Below are 17,465 nucleotides of genomic sequence, written 5' to 3'. Positions count from 1 at the left end.
CAGATCTTTTGTCTCAGTAAATGACAACTAAATATTTATTCACTATCCATTAATTACGATTAACACTGTACATATGACCGTAAACGATGTTAGATAAAAAGCCGACAGACATAACCAGGTCTTACAGAGAGACCTTCTCAGTGTTATCAGTGTAAAGCCTTTAACCGTGACATTAAGCTGGTGGGCTTGTTCTGTCAGATAAGAGGCTGTTAAAGAGGAACCTGGTGTGTTAGAGGGCAGGTCAGCATGCCCCGCTAAATCAAACACAGACTGCCCAATCAGCCTGTCCATTCACATCCCCTCTGAATCCCAATAACTCAGACAAATGACAGCTGGTGCATTGAATGATACATTGATCCATCTTTTTCCAGGTACTTCATTGTTCTAAATGAGCACCGAGAACAGAGTCGATTAAATAACCCATGAAAGAATGTACACAGCGTACCTCAGCTTGGTGGAATAGATCCAGCGTTGTTTTGAGCAGACCTTCCCCTCTGAATCGCAGATGCAAGACGGATAGATGGTGGAAAAAAGCAAACAGCCGTGAGTTAATGAAACATCCTCTCAAAGATCCATAATATTGATTATACGGTTTGACGGAGAGTCCAGATTACAACCAAATGGCTTTCCTTTCCCGAACAGACATTCTTCATAAAGCTTAACCTGACAGTCTTTTCCAGATCTCTGTACTTCATTTCCTGTGTGATATAGTGTAACTGATAACGTGATAGATGGACTATGATGTTTATGAAAAGGGTACCTGGTGAAGAGATACATTGAATACGCCATGCTGGATATGATTTGGCATAGCCGAACTATTTCGTGGTCCTGTTCGTCCCAGCGTTCCACTTCGGAGTCCACGTCAGAGGTAAGCAGACACAGTTCTAGCCCTAGTTTAGCAATGGTGGTTTGCTCCTGAAAAGATAAAAAAAAAAGATTGAAACCTCGTATCGTAAACGTCTGACCAATAAAATAATTAAAAAGTGCTTTCCAACTTAAACAACGCAGTGATTTTCCATTTTTCATTCGGACGATATATTTAGGCACTGATATATACAAAATGTATGAAAACAAAAACTAACCAATAATGAATAAGAAAAGACCATGATGCATCATTTACAATAATAAAGTTTATGAAAGAGACAAATAAGGATTATTATTTGTTTTATAAGTCTACCTCAGCATCCAGTTTGGCAGCCTTGATGGTTTTCAGGTTTGCAGAGTGTTTCTAGAAAGAAATGAGACAGTAAATATAGTGAAAGGCACGATGTGGTAATAAGTTAATCGTAAGAACATAGTGAGATACTCACCCCTGGTCTCGGTAGCGACAGATATGTTTTTTTATCACCTAAAATGAGAAAAACATGGTGTAATTGCTTCGCCCGTGCAAGCTACAAAACATTATGACAAAATTCCCATTTGCAACATTAGTTTAAAAAGAGGCCCTATAAAACACAAAGCTTGCTTAATATGTACTTCCAGCTTGCAAATGGCTTTGGGTAATGATGTGGATCCACAGATACAAAGGCTCGATCTTGGGGGATGACAGTTTGTTGTTGGAAACATCTCCTTTGGCACAGATGATGACTGGAAGTCTCTCATCTAGAACAAAAACATCTCCCCGGGCCACATTTTTCTGTCATGTTACTCGTGCGTTATTTCAAGCCTGGTGACAAATATCCTCGCTTCGGCTTTATATACTGCTGTGAGAAAAACTGTTTTACTTCTGAAGTCGGGCATCCTCGAGAAGCTTATCCAAATACAGAGCGAAAGCATTTTCACAGAATCGAACTCTCAGTGGAATGTGGTGCCCTTAACCTTCCCTACAGATATTTCTCCAGCCTCTCTTCAATCACCTTACGTGAGAGATGTGGATGCAGTGTAAATGTCAAAGCAGCTCATCTTTAGCGGCTGGCGAAGATAGCAATCTGGCCATGAGGAAAGAGACCTTTAAAATCTGTTTTCGTTTTTTGTGCACCTGAAAAGAACTGTTGCTTATAGAATTATCATATTGTGGGAACTATTGGAAAGGTGGAGATCATGAAAGATAGAGATGGATGACATGTCGGGGAACTTGAGTGGCGAAATAAATACATTTGTTTGAATAATGCTACTGTAGTTCACTCAATAACTCTTGTTATTTCAAACCTGTATGACTTTCTTTCTTCTGCAGAACACAAAAGAAGATATTTTGAACAATGTTGGTAAACAAACAATGGTGGTATCCATTGACTTGCATTGGTTTTGTGTTTCCATATGTGCTTTGCGTTCTGCAGAAGAATAAAAGTCACACAAGTCTGAAATAACAAGAAGGTGAATAATTTACAGGTGAGCTATCCCTTTTAGAACGAGGCATCAGTTCAGGTTTTTCATCGCTTCATGTCGCGCTTTTTGCATCCAGTGTAGACAATGTTATGACGGCAGAAATTGACAAACCTCTTCGCCCCTCAAACACATCATTGATCTCCTTGAGTAGAATGGCCATGTCGCACAGCTGGGACTCCCAAGCCTCACAAAACACGTCCAGATTCTCTTTGGCTATCTTGCTGGTGGGATGCAGAGCCAAAGTCTGAGCAGCTGAGATGATCTGATAGGGCAAACCAAAACTTCATAAAACAGTATGTTATACCTCACCCCTACTTTTTCCTAAACACTATTTCCTAAAACTTTTTAAATAATTCTTGACTCCTGTACAACAGCTGAATATCAATATTCATCACCGGTTTCTCCCAAGTGTGCCAAAGTAAACATAGCATCTAACTCTGTGGACAACTGCATAATCCTGATTTACAACTTACTTTGGGGAAGTTTTTATAACAAAGAGAGCGGAGCTGAGATTGTGTCCGCTGAGGGTGTAGATTCAGATGCTAAGTACCTGCAGCTTTTGGAATTACTGATAAAGTAACTCATTATCATGAACCCCTGGAGTTGTCGCTTTCCTGCTGTGCTCTTATTGGCTGCCTGAACTTAAGGCCTCATGACTATTGGCTGATGAGGCGAGGTCACCCTCTCTCAGAATACTCCATACAGTGCGGCTACATTTTATTCACTATACCACTGGAATAACAATCAATGGCACATTTTTGGCACTTAAAAACAAACACAGTGGACTGAGATGAAAACAATCTTAAGTATTTTAAACAATAAGAAACCAAAGCACAATACATTTTAAAAAGAATTTTTTTTAGCACAATATCTATATATAGTGCATATCTGCACAGATAAATGTGTAAATCGGTGTTGTTGCCTCTCTGCGTACCTGTGGGCCAATGACACGGAAAGTTTGCTCAGCGTGAATACAGGTGATCTCCAACGGCTCGCTCCCCGAAATGTGGCAGAGTAAACGACACGTCTGAAACCAAAATAAATGACAGCGCATCCTGAATATAACAAGCTGCATGGTGCATGCTGTCATTGAAGAAAAATAGTGTCATCTGTATAAAATATGGTAGCGGCAATTTGCACTATGTGCACTATGCAATGGATGCTTACTAACACTAAGAGAAAATAGCGACAGATGCTATTTACACTAAGTTTAAATATTAATAAGTTCTGTTAACACTAAGTGAAAATAGCAGCGTTTCTTAGCGATATGCTATTAACACTAACCAAAAATAGCCTGGGAGCCTATTGTTTGGGATTAAGTTAGATGCTTTTTAACTATAAATGGTGGCAGATAACGTTACTAACCTCAGTATTGTTGTGCATTAAACATTATGCAATAATTACAGACAGTAAATCATTATATTTATAAAAATTATTACCCCTAACCTTACCCTAAACCTAAAGTTTATGAATAATACATTTTATTGAAAACAAATGCCTTTATGATCTGTAAAGTAATAAAAAAAATGTAAAGAAGGTTTTCAGCGGTCTCCCAAATGGCGTCAATCTTACACTTTCTCTATTCCAATCACGTATTGGTGGGTGGAGCTAGTGAAAATAGTCTCTGCCAACAAGGTGGGCTATTTGTAAATAGACACTACGTTAAATATTTGAATATAAAAAATACACAGTTTTACTATATTTCAAAATGATATGTAAATTCTTACCAAAATGTAAATTACTAACTTTCATATATTGTTAATGATTTTATATGTAAGTGTGCATCTCTGTTCAATGTATTTCAAAATATCAAAAAGAATATGAAGAGTTTGGTTCCAAAATAAGATAATTTTCAAAAATCATGTTTTTTTATTTTGCATTCCAATTAAAATCAATCGTTTTGATTTGAGCCATAATAACTAAAAAAATAAAAAAAAGTTTTTTCTCATTTTGGAACAGTATCTCATTACAGACACGAAAAAAATAATAGACCATTACTAAATTATTTTCAGTTTTTATTAATTTAGTACTTAAAAGGATGTTTAGATAAAATGAAATTTTCTTTTCAAAAAAGATTTCGAAGAAATTTTTCTCAAACTTTTTTTCTATTTGCATTTATTTCCAGAAAATGAAAACTGAAGATAGGAAAGTTAATATGAAATGAAATTAGTTCATATTAACTTTTTAGCAATACAACAGAACACTTTTCCTACATACATGTACAAATATTAATCACAGTTTTCAAGTGTCTTGTGTAACACCGGTATCGCACCGATCACTTTGCTACTGGACCAGTTCTAGGCTCTAAGGAGTGGGGGAGACAGAATTACTACGCCAGAGACCGTTACTTAAAGTACAAAAGGCCTGCAATTTACTGAGTGCAAAAACACATGAAATAACAGAACATGAAACAAAACAAAAGCAATAAAAAAGAAATATATACACACAATCAAATAAAAATAAATTATAACACTTCACAATTCACAGTCAGATCAAAATGAATCGTAATTATTTCAGTTCACAGTCAAACATATAAACTCAATATGAAAATAAAATAAATCGTTCAACTCAGCTCGAGTCCAATGGAGGGTTTAGTTATGCAGTTCAATGAAGTGATTCAATTCGTTTCAATCAACGATAGTTCAATCCAGTTCTTAACGACAGTTCAATCGTAGTTTGATTCGGTCGAAATCAATTTCAAATACTCCTACCGCTCTGGCAGCGAGTCACCGTACTCGAGAGATTTCCTCACTGATGCGATGGAGAAGGTGCATTGCAATTCTGGGTCTGGCTCGCCATCTTAAATCCTGTCTGCACGTGTGCTATCCCGCACACTGCAGGTCAATCCTCACTCCGACTGAGCCCCGGATAAAACATACACAAGGAAAAAAACCTGACCAAAACCGGTGTAGCTTATTTCTCATAAAATCCCCGTCAATCCCTGATCAGGTAAATTATGTCTTTTCAACTTTAAAATCAACTTTTTCACTCTTTTATCTAGTTATTTAACAGTTCGTTCTCTCCCTCAGGGTTTCTCGCAGCAGCCTCGCTGACGCACTGCTTTAGCGCCACTAGCCTCTTAAAGGGGCAGCGACATGAATTTTCTATTGACACATTTTTTATCTCAAACGTTAAATTATTGTATTAACATTTTTAACTCTGACGAATAAACTTACATTAAATGAATCACTTAACGTTAAAACTTATTTATACAGCTTTTAATTATTTATTCTTATTTATGTCATTTTTAACATGGTTACACTTGTCAGTCTTTCACATTGCTGTTTGATGACTTTATTTCCCTCCTTATGTTTGATTTTGTAGAAAAAAATTCAACAGACACTTGACTGGAATGGCCACATTACATCTAGACATTCTGAATAAATAAACATTTGAAATGGTCTCTCAAATTTTCCAAGGCGGTATATACATTTGAAAAGAAAGAAAAAGGAAAAAGGGGGAGGAGGTACTGATGTGTAATAATTGCACGTTGACCCCTCGAGCCGCTCACCTCTAGCAGTTGTTCTTTGTGTTCGGTCAGTGTGCCGGCATAATCAGCCACGGCCTCCAGGTTTCCATCCCCACCTGAGGCCTTCAGAGCCTGCAGCACCAGATGATCTGAATGAAGCTTCAGCAAGTCAGAGGCTCTTCCCACTGCCACCTTATGAAGCTAAAGACAGACGAATGAGACCGAAGCTTTAAACTCATGACAGACGAAAAAAGATGTAAAGTGACGTTTGGTAAAAGTACAATGATGCTGAAAGGATGGGCTTGTGTGTTCTCTAATTGGTCTTAACTACATAAAAAGCTAAACAAATCTGTTTTAATGTTATTTACACACCCTCGCCATACATTGTACTTTTTCGTCTTTTCAAATCAAGAAATCAATTTATTGTATTGCGTGAAAAACTCCTACAATTCTTCCTTTTGTGTTAGACAGAAAAGTCATATGGGTTTGGAATCGCATGTGTGTTTGTGAGAATAATTCAAACTGATGATGCAGCTGCTGCAGATTCAACAGGAACTACAACATTACAGTAAACTAAAAAAAATGTGTCTTTGACTCAGGATTAAATCCCTGTGTGTAGCCTGTCACAAGAATCTCACCTCTCGTCTGAGATCACTGACGCTCTGACAAGTCTTCAAAATAGAGAGCTCCATCTCTTCCGTGGCCTCACTGGCTTTAAGCGATTGCTGTTGGAGAGAAAAAAAAAAGAGGCAGACAGAGAGAGAGAGAGAGAGAGAAAAGAGAGTGTGATGTTGAAGCACTTGTCAAATTTCCACAAAAGCATCAATGTGGCCCTGGCAGCCTGAAGATGGACTTTGTAAGACATGACAGTCTTTTTCCGCAGTTGTCTCAACAGAAGACGGGCAGACAGGTGGTGGGATTTCTTTCAGACAAGATTACAGTGGGGTGTCGACACAAACACAGCGCAGACAGAAACGTGAGGGTTAGAAGCACTCTCATCTCATCACCTGCACTTTACACCGAGACATCACACTGTGTCTTTCAACGAAACAGCCACTGCACTTCAGTGAGCACACAACGTGTTGGACGGGTAAAGAAGGAGCCAAACAAGATACCTCTAAATCAGCATCGTGTCATAACAGAAAAGACACAAATCCACAAAATATTAAACACATTAAAAATGTTTAATTCATCCTGGTTATCTCGTGACTTTATTGCAGTTCCAGCATACCAGACAAAACACACAAACTGATCAAATGCACCCTAATTGCACATTAAGTCGGGAGGATACGGCCTGTAAATTCACAAAATGAAAAAAACACGTGACCAATAATAATAGAATGGAGTGCTGCACATTTGTGATTCGAGCAGTCATATTTTATATTCTTGTCATATTCCCAGACTTGTATTTAGCATTTAAACGTTTCATTATAAACATACCAATTCTGAACCATTCTGAAGATCACCTAAAACTGTTTTTCATTCTAATCATTCATGCCAAACGACCATGAACTGTCAAAATCTTCTTTTAAAACCAATGCACATGTTTTGTGTTTGTCTCGCCTATTTATCTTTTGAGCCAAAGAACCAGGAATGAATAAACACCTATAGATCTAAAGTATATACTGGAGTGTCTTTTCTTAGTGCGTCTGTTTAGCACGGTGATGCTGTGAGATTCAGGAACGTAAAGATCCTTCACACACTGAAGAACAAAAATGTGAAGGACACAGATATACAGTATAAGCCAACAGAAAAGTTTATCGTCAAGTTGTCTTTCTGCAGGAAATGAATCATCCAGGACAGCAGTCGACTAGATGGTAGCGACATGCTTGAGTTAGATGAATGGAAAAGGGACACAATGTCTCAAAGTGCATTTTAAGGAGGAATACAATGCAATGCAATACAAAACTATGTCTTCAGAGTTGTATAAAGACCTTACATAATGAAACGTTATGTTTTTATTACCTTAGAATGAGCTATTTCTATCTACATGCACCACAGGTCCCCTTACATGTAATTCACTATGTTGTTTCAACAGTAGCCCTAAATGGACAAACGACGATACCGATTATTGGTCGATATATTACCGCATCTCTAATTTAGATTGATTGAGATAATAGATATTTAATCATTTATCTAAATCTCCTTAAGAGTGTGTATTTTTACGCAGCTTTTTTAAAGACAAACCGTATGCCGTGATCCAAGTCTAGTCGGAACAGACTCAATGTGTCAACTAGCAGCAGCACAAGTCAACCAGTCAGCTAGTCATCCCAACACCTGTCTGGTCGCGTGTCTGTCCACCTACCGCCTGTCTCCACGTGTTGATGAGGTGTCTGGTCTCACGCCGTGTGGCCTGGCAGAGCTGAATGATCGTCTCTCTCTGCTCATGACTGGTGTAGGCAGAATCTGTAAAGTCTTCGGTCTTTTCCACCAGAGATTCCAGCTGAGCCAGTAGAGCCTCACACGACACGCAGAACAGAGAGTCCCGGAGACCTTCTACTTTAGCCTAAAACACACATACACAGAGATGATGCTGAGAAAAAAAATCATGTTTTAAAACCATACATAAATAAGCAAAGACCAAGTGATCTAGATGTTGCATACTATACGTGTTGCTTTACTGGCGGTAAAGTCAGGCAATACTTTTTTAAGTTTGACTTTCAAAGAGAAACTTTATCCATTGAGACATTTGTCTGAGAGTCCCAGTCCTTCGCCTGCACCTTAAAGTCTTTAATCCCGGCGTTGATGCTGACAGGAGGTGTTTTGGCCTCCCCACTGCTCCTGGCGTCAGTCACAATCTCGATGACTTGCTCCAGGGCCAGACGCATACGCTGGAAGACTGCCTCTTTGTTCATCCGTGCTGAATCGCAGTCTGGATGTCTCAGACAAGTCTTAGAGGCAGATAGGGGCAAAAATTAGCTTCGAAATGACAACAGGGGAACAACAGATGGTAATACGGTGGTGCTTTGGTACACCAGGGTTTATTATGTCCCATGTAAGTCTGAACATTATAATGGTAGGGATGTACAAAAACACAGCATGGTACTTTTTCATAAGTGAGTGTTCAAGAGATACTTTGGCCTTGAAGCATTCACAAGATTCATGTCTTATTTAAATGTTGCCTGTTCCTAGTGAAAGAACAGACAGCAAACATTTGCGTGGGTTACTCAAATCAAGGCATTGTTTAACAAAGATTTTACCAGCAGGAAGATGTCCATCTGACAAAATCTTAAAAAAAATACTTAATATGCAGTGAGAAAAAAACTAAGTTTTGCTCAAACTAAAACCAAAACGCGTCTTTACAAAAATTAAGCATGGGTTTTCTAGATTGACCATGATATTTGAACTAAAAATATGATTATACAAATTAGTAGTTATCCAAAAATGTTTCAAACAATGGCTTATTCTCCATGTGAAATGCAAACTTAGAAATTCTTGTCATTTTCTTTTTAATTTAATCAATTAAAGTAATGATTTTATAAATCAAATATGGCGCAATATGAACAGAATGAATGCTTTTTCACTGCGTGCCGTGCTTCTGGACCCCACAGTATCTAGAGCCATTGTGTTAGCTCAAATCTAACTTCCTTCCTTCCATCTCTTAAAACTCATCTTCGATAAACAAAATAAAAATATCTATCATTTTTCCTTTAAAAAAATGTCTTCAAGCTCCACAATAGCTTGAATAAACTCGAAACATTTGCTTCATTATGTATACGCTTATAGCTTATGAATATGCTAATTGTCCCTGCCTCCATTCATTCACACCAGTTCAGACGAAGTTCCAGAACCAGTACAGAGGTCTTTTGCAAAGTTTTCCTGGATGCATTCACACCGGCATAAGCCGGCCGACAGCATGGCAATTAAAAGCAAAAAAACTGAAGAACATTTTTTATTTTGTTGTCTTTTGAGGGTTTAGCACAAAACCAGTCTTAAGTAGCACGGTTATGGGCTTGGTAAGCCTGACGTCACGCACCACCATATATGGAAGTTCATATACTGTTTACAGGTCCAAACTCTCAATAAGATGCTATAGGCAAACAACAAAAAATGCTTATATACGCTATCGGAAAACCGCGATCCTAACCTTTATCTTCGTTACAGAATCCCACAAGGCCAGTCAGCCATTTATTTTTCATAATTTATTCAAATATTGATGTCGGAGAATCCGTGAGCCTGGAGACTGTAGTGCATGCTGTGAGTTAATACATGTTTCGCTTAAATATACGATGCGAGTAAACAGCTGTTTACGCTGTACAGCCGCTTGAAATGAATAGATGCTTGGACCCAAAAACAGTATTCCTCACGTCACCACTTATCTTATCATGTGAATATTTGTAGCAACAGCCAACAATACAGTGTATGGGTCAAAATTATCTATTTTTCTTTTATGCCAAAATTCATTGGAATATTAAGGAAGATCGTGTTTTTTGAAAATATTTTGTAAATTTCTTACTGTAAAATATGAAAACTGTATTTTTTTTGAGTGGACACAGCAAAATCATGGACAAAAATGGCCGGAAATGTAGTTAAGTTTTAAGGAGAAACGCAACGCTGTTGACTAATTCATTTGCACATTGTTTGTCTCAAAGCACACTTAAAACACCACATAAACCCAAAAACATTTAAACTTTTACCACAAGGGGAGAGTACACCCCAGATAAAGAAGCACTTGAAAGATAATAACATATCTCAGTCAGCAGATGGTACTCTCTTCCACAATCTGCTCTCACCTTAGAGGCCGTGAGGAGCATCATGGTGCATTTTTCCAGAACGGCACGTGCTGCGGCCATTCGTGATCTTTTCTTCTCGTCCTTCAGATCCTGTGTGCAAGAGACCAACAGACACGCATAAGAAACATCTAATGCATCGAGTTCGTTTAAAAGTCAAAAACCTTCCTCTTTGAATGAAACTCAATGCTTTACAAAGAAAAAACATAAATTGCTCGCAACTAACATTAGCACAAAATTGCAATTACACTGCATTGGTATTGCAAGATATGTGATTTCCACAAAGTGCTTGTGAAACACATCTCACCAAAGCGATAATTTAAGTCAGAAGGAAGGCACTATGTGTGCTCAACAAGAAAAGTGCATTTGCCTTGAATCTTAAACATTTGAAGAGGTCCGTCAGGGGTTTCAGAGATCTCTGAATTCATTCTACGTGTTCATGTTCCAAGGTCTTGCTGAGAATGAAGGGTAAACGTGGTCCTTGCAAAAGATAGCACCAACATAATGCTTTTCACCGACACCGACGGAAGATGGAATATAACTCAATAGAGCCGCCTTGACTTAACACGTCGAGAGGCATAAGGGATTTGTGACAGGCAGACTGCGTATGCGCATGACCGAGAGAATGCGAGGAACCTGATCTCTCTCACCCTGGCTGCGAGCCACGGCTTACAAAAGGAGATGCGATTATCTGTTATTATGCTCTTCTGAATAAAACTGAAAGATGCAGGCCGCAGATTGGCAGGAAAGCTCTGCAGAAAGATGAACGTGATGTGTTTGTGAAACATTATCAAACACATGCAGAAGCTTCCTGTTGGAAATAAGTGAGCCTTTCCTATCATTCATATTGATGTTCCTCTACCATCCCAATTATGAATTATGACACAATCATGTGTCCGGGGATGAGGCTATTGATGGAGAAACTTACAGCAATGTTCTGCTGAGAAATCCAGCTGAAACCAGTACATTTTCATCTATGGATTTGACAGATGCTTTCATTCAAATGTATTCTTGCTTTTGTTTTATCACTATACGCATTCCAGGGAAGTCAAACCCATAACCTTGGTGTTGCAAGCACCATGTGTCACCAGTTACAGGGTCTAAAAGATTGGTGCAGGGATGACATATTTTTGTATCCCGTAGACTTTTGGAAGATCGCAAAAAATAAAGTCCGCGGTTAATGCTACTTGTTTTTTCTTTTAAGATAATACTTACAAACTAGCATAACATTTGCTATTTTTGAAGCCTGAATACAATCGTCAGAAGTGAAACACTAACATGAGGCTACAAACAGACTACACTGCCATTGTCAACACCACCAAGCTTCCTGAAACGTTTTCAAACTTTATTTAAAACATGTTCTCTGGTTAGTAAATACTCTGTGAATGAATGCACATAAACATTGTTGCATTGTTTGTGAGATTTCTATGCATAATGCAGTTTAACATCCCCGCCACAGTATGTATTGGCTTTTAGCAACTTGTTAGCAACCGCTGTTTTTAAGACACAATAAAGCTCTAAAAATCACGAGCGAGTTATAACTGGTGTGGTTCATGTGATAGAATAACACATGATTTTGGGGCATTTATCCAAAAAGCCATTAAAAAATTGCTTCTGGGTTCTTCATACAAAAATTTAATCTCTGTGGTACTCTATAATAATAATAGTAGCTTAAAATGGTTTCAAGCATTTGATATATCAGCATTGCTGTTCAAAATTATAAGAGCCTTTGTGAATATTTCACAGTACTATAACAACGTCTTGAATTTCTATAATATATAACACGTTTTGTAATCCCAACTCATATCATCAGCACAACAGAAAAAACTATTTTTAGAATTAGTGGTTGACCGATATGGGTTGCGGATGCCAATATTGAGAATGCAACTTGGCCGATATGATGCGAATATAACACAAATGTAATGTAAATTAGAGACAAAGAGGTTTGCCAAATGCAAGGAACATTTATTGTGCATTACCAAATCCAACCCTTAAAGGGATACTCTAATTTCTGTCATCATTACACCCCCTCGAGTTGTTCTAAACCTGTGTACATTTCCTGTGTGCTGTTGAACGCAAAAGACTGTCATTTCTGGGACATCATTGACTACCATAGTAGGAAAAATGACAATGGTAGTCAGAAGTGCCCCTGAATTGTTTGCTTTCCTACATTTTTCAAGATAACTTTTTTTCTTCAACACAACCTTATAAGTTATACAATCATTTTTCCTACTATGGTAGTCAAAGATGTCCCAGAAATGTCAGTTGCTAGCAGTCTTCCAAATATCTTTCTTTGTGTTCATCAGACTTGTTTCAAGCTGGCCATTTCTGATCACTGGCTTGTCCAAGCTGTTCAGGAGGTTAAAGCAGTTTTGACCAGTAACAAACCAGCCACCATAACCCGATAAGGCCCGCTTTCTCCAGCAAGCCATTGATTAGGAAAACAATATTCTCGGCTTAAATCAAATGAACAGTATAATTCTCAGATCTTGCACGTGCTGTGTGCTACCACACTGATATGAACCGTAATAAGCATCACATATCTGCAATTACTCCATCCATCTGTTCCTTGCTGCAGTCGAGTGTCTCTTACCCCAAAGGTTTTTATCATTGGGGTTTGAGAGCGGCGTGATTGAAACTGCAGTGTGCAGCACTATTCAGTTTATATAACCAAAATCCTACTATTACCTTCCCACCTCTCCCCTCATGACCTGTGTAAATCTGCACAAGCTCCACACACCTGCTGTCAGTGTCCCTATCAAGATGAGTCCCTATCTGCTTTGATTATCAGTGCGGTGGGGAAATGTAATGAATGGTGTGTTTGTGCTCTGATGTGTGTTGGATCGCTTACGTTCTGTCTGTCTCCTGTAAGATGGGCGAATTCCACCATCTCGTTTCCGAACTGGCTGAAGATTTGGACAAATTCCTGAAAAGTGCTGACTCGCTCCAGCTGCTCCAGGGTAACCAGCACCTGCCCAATTATATTAAAGTCGCATCTTTACAAATAATAGTACAGCCTTGAGAAATCTCTTTTACTCAGAGGTTGCTGTTTCAGAGTTTCAAAGTTCTTTTTTGGTATCAGCGTTGTCTCAGATGTTTCCCCTAAAGTAACTTAGAAGTAAAACAATGCAAAAACAAACAAATGTAATGTGATGTGATGTGATTCTTTCCTATGGATGCAACATTACATAGCACTTTCTTTTAATAACATTACATTGTTATCGAGTGTAAAACAAAACTGTTACGCACAGATCGGTTATTTTTAAATTCCAAGTGAATACAATATGCTCATTTATTGAATTCTCTAACCTTATAGAGTACCCCAGAAATGCCATATTTTTAGTAGGCCAACAAAAGGAAAAGAGGATCTGTGATTAACAAAGGTTAATGATGTTTACGTGCTTTGTCTGTCAAGATAATATCACAAATTAAAACAATGTGTTACTTTTAAAGCCTAAATACAACAACCCGAAGTAAAAAGCTAATGCGGCAATAAACCGGCTACGCTACGGTCGCTAGATATCAACGTCACCACTACCAAACAGACAACTTATTCTAACTTTATTAAAAAGTTGTTTCCTGGTAAGTAATTACTCCATGAATTAATCTCTATCCATGTTTTTAGAAAGTTTCTCCCAATCTGCCCATGTTGCATTATTTGTTAGATTTATATGCACAATGATGTCTAACATCCCTGCCAAAGGATGTAATCACTTTAAGCAACTTGTTAGCAACCGCTTTTTTTAAGACAAAATAAAGCTTTAAAAGAAAACACGAGTGGGTTAAAAAAGTAATGAAAAAAACTTGAAAATATTTCGAGGTTTTGTCAACCACATTTCAAGCAATTTACCAAAAACGTTGGGGCGATGAAACTGAAAATGCTAACTCGCTTCCAGGGTTTGCATACAAAATATATTAGTTTTTCAAAACGTTTATTGAAAAACTGATAAACTTTTAACAATGTTGACCAAATTGTCTGATTTTTATTGCCACATTTTTTCTATCACCTTTCCTTTAGTGTTTGCTACATCTGAGGTGAAATCAGATTGTTTTAATTTTTAGGAGAAAATAAGGTTGACCAATAACCATTACTATGCATACAGGATCTGACTCACAAATATCCCATCCAAAAATGTCCCAAACATTTAAGAGTTTTAAAAACATCCTGTAAAGTAAAGAGTTTGTTAAAGAGCCTCAAGGGACCTGATAAAACCATATTTTATAAAACCTACACAATTTCCAAATGAGAAGCCATGCAACAACTTTCCAATGACAAGCAATTTGTCTTTTTGTTGTCGTATTATTATGCATGCAGTACGGATTCTGTTTTGTGTTCACATGTAAACAACAGTGGGTTTTATGAATATTTCTAAAACACAGCTTGTTGAAATGCTTGATTTGGATTGGCCGGTCACAACATTTGCAGGTCCGTTATTCCCAGACAACCTCTCAAAACGAATCACACACGGTAACCCGGATGCAGCACATCATTTTGACAAATTAAATATAATATATTTCCAATTCACATTTCATGTCCAGTTTTTTCCTCTGCAGGCATCGTGTCCTGATCACACTGTCGGGACTTATTTCTGCAATAACAACCAGTTCTGCCTGTTCTTTATCCCTTATACAATGAAGTCACACAAAAGTTAAGAAACTGAGCAAACTTCAAGTTCTTCACCCTTGCGTGGTCCCTCATACTAAGTGTAAATGACACTTTAAATGCTGGTTAAAATACATTTAAAGGGACAGTTCATCCAAAAATGATTTAATTTACTCTTCCTCGTGTCATTTCAAACATGCATTACTATTTCTTCTGCAAAAAGCACAAAAAAAGATAATTTAAAGAATGTTCGTCACCAAACAACATTAGCCCCCATTGTCTAGACACAAAACCAAAGAGACATCTCTCAAAATATCTTCTTTTATATTTCACAGAAGAAAAAATGTCAAATACATATTTGAAATCACATGACGGCGAATAAATTGTGACTTTCTTTGTGAACCCTTTAACTGTTTGTAAATGTCTAGAAGAGCAAAGTTGAACTGAGCCTTGGAAAGGTCTGAAGTGCTTGCATTGCAGAAAATTGATAAGAGGAGTCTGTGTTTGAGGTTAGCTAGCTAGCAGTAGGCGGTATCGGGCACGCTCGGACACAAATTCAATTGTGTTTCACTCTAATGGAGAGCTGCTCCGCTGCCTGGCTGTCCAAACATCACTAACTGAACATGATTAACCTCCAGATATAAGCGTACAGTCGCGCACACACAAACACAAAGCCCACTCATCTCTCCGCCATAGAAGTTGAGACCTTCCTATTTTGTCCCATACTCTCTTCAATTATCTCCAAAGTAGCAGGACTCTTTTGCGGACATGCATTGATAACATCTGGGATCAAGGATTAGCCTGTATCTATAGTGCGTGTGTACCTTTGGAAAATCCACTTGTACTTGACAGGCAAATGTGATGTTGTTTCGAGTGCATGTAAAAGGTATTTGGACACTGCAGACGGTACGTACTTTGTTACGTGAGCTTATGATCTGTTTGATGACGATGCAATCTGCTAGCACCAGGACTTTGGTAACAGAAGAGAGCAGCATGCGTGCGGCCTTCACCATGCCGGTCCTGTCGCTAAACACAGTGTTGCGGCCGTCACCATCACATTGCCCAGGACCAGACACATCCGTCAGCTGAGCTATGGCGGTGCCTGCAAAAGAAAAACAGTGCCAAGTTTACCTGAGTCATCTAAATAAATATTATAAAGAGAGGTGGCAAACATCCAAAACACGGTTTTGCACTGGAAAGCATCAATTACTAATCCAAACTTTCATCAAAACAATTTCTTTAAAAGAAAAGTTTTAGTTGTTTTAATATTAAATATCAATATAATTCATGATTTTTGTGAATGCATTCTGAAATCTGTCACAGCTAGGTAAAATCTCACCAACCATTGCAATTGTAACGCTAAAATAATGCTTAGGTGCGGTCAGATTCAACTAAAATATACAGATAAGAGCAATTCCAGAGTTATGGATGTGACATATGCAGTCAAAACTTGATATATAAATGATCAGGGAATATACGTAATCCTCTGTTTATGTTTTCCTAAACCACTGACTATAAAAATATCGGCCTATACGAGGGAACTATATACGTGTTATGTTTCTGAGAATTAAAATTCACAAACCAGAAGCAATTACAACTAACAAACGGAATAGGAATGACTCTTTTTACAGAGTTTGTAGTTTAATTGTCATGTGCACGTTTATGTGAAAGAAAGAATGTTACGGACATGACATCAGTCCGTTATGGAAGTGACTGAATTCTGACTATTAAAAATCATAAAAAAATTCTTTAAAAACTATAACAGAGACCATGCAAACGAACCACCAAATATTTACATCTCACATATCAGTATTGTAAAAACTTGAAAAATGTGCATTTGAGTTGCTCAAAAGAAATGTCCTCTCACATCAACATGCATTTATAAAACTCGGCTCTGTCAAAAATCCAATTAATATTAGACGCACATCAGTGTGTGTTAAGGCTTTGTTTACACTTCACACAAATCCGATTTGGTTTTCAAATCCGATCTTCAGGACTGACTGCTTGCACTGTCACTGTCACTTTGTAATGAAGTCTGATTGGTTTTGTTCAGACAGCACAGCAAATGTCCGGTGTATCGGTTGCCATAGTAATGATGCGAGCGTCAGAACATGACATGACACATCCTCACACAACAACTGAAATAAACTGTATGACAGGCATGTTGCAGTAAGAAGACATTTTGCAAAACTGCAGATTTCTTTTCTCCTCCATTAGCTCTCTACATATTCAGCAAAAACCGGCACACTACAGACAATATTGTACACTTTCTATGGCATTTGTCTTGTGTGACCCGCACATCAGACCACAAAAAACTAAAAAGATTCGAGACGGATTT

General features: G+C 37.9%; 1 protein-coding gene across 1 annotated transcript in view; it reads right to left on the bottom strand.

Moving 5' to 3' along the window:
* Nucleotides 1-17,465, bottom strand: part of ctnnal1 (catenin (cadherin-associated protein), alpha-like 1) — a 49,914-nt gene that overhangs the window by 4,474 nt on the left and 27,975 nt on the right. Inside the window, exons 3-15 of the mRNA XM_079485603.1 lie at nucleotides 16,042-16,229; nucleotides 13,376-13,495; nucleotides 10,528-10,617; nucleotides 8,515-8,685; nucleotides 8,100-8,300; nucleotides 6,433-6,519; nucleotides 5,837-5,995; nucleotides 3,260-3,352; nucleotides 2,437-2,587; nucleotides 1,311-1,348; nucleotides 1,178-1,228; nucleotides 761-915; nucleotides 446-494 (exon numbers count right to left, since the gene is read on the bottom strand). Coding sequence (XP_079341729.1) covers nucleotides 446-494; nucleotides 761-915; nucleotides 1,178-1,228; nucleotides 1,311-1,348; nucleotides 2,437-2,587; nucleotides 3,260-3,352; nucleotides 5,837-5,995; nucleotides 6,433-6,519; nucleotides 8,100-8,300; nucleotides 8,515-8,685; nucleotides 10,528-10,617; nucleotides 13,376-13,495; nucleotides 16,042-16,229 — 1,553 coding nt within the window. The remainder of the gene's footprint in view (nucleotides 1-445; nucleotides 495-760; nucleotides 916-1,177; nucleotides 1,229-1,310; nucleotides 1,349-2,436; nucleotides 2,588-3,259; nucleotides 3,353-5,836; nucleotides 5,996-6,432; nucleotides 6,520-8,099; nucleotides 8,301-8,514; nucleotides 8,686-10,527; nucleotides 10,618-13,375; nucleotides 13,496-16,041; nucleotides 16,230-17,465) is intronic.

This window comes from Barbatula barbatula, assembly GCF_947034865.1.
Source record: "Barbatula barbatula genome assembly, chromosome: 21".
Lineage (NCBI taxonomy): Eukaryota > Metazoa > Chordata > Actinopteri > Cypriniformes > Nemacheilidae > Barbatula > Barbatula barbatula.
Note: the sequence above shows the minus strand (reverse complement) of the source record. Positions and strands in the feature narration are given on the sequence as shown.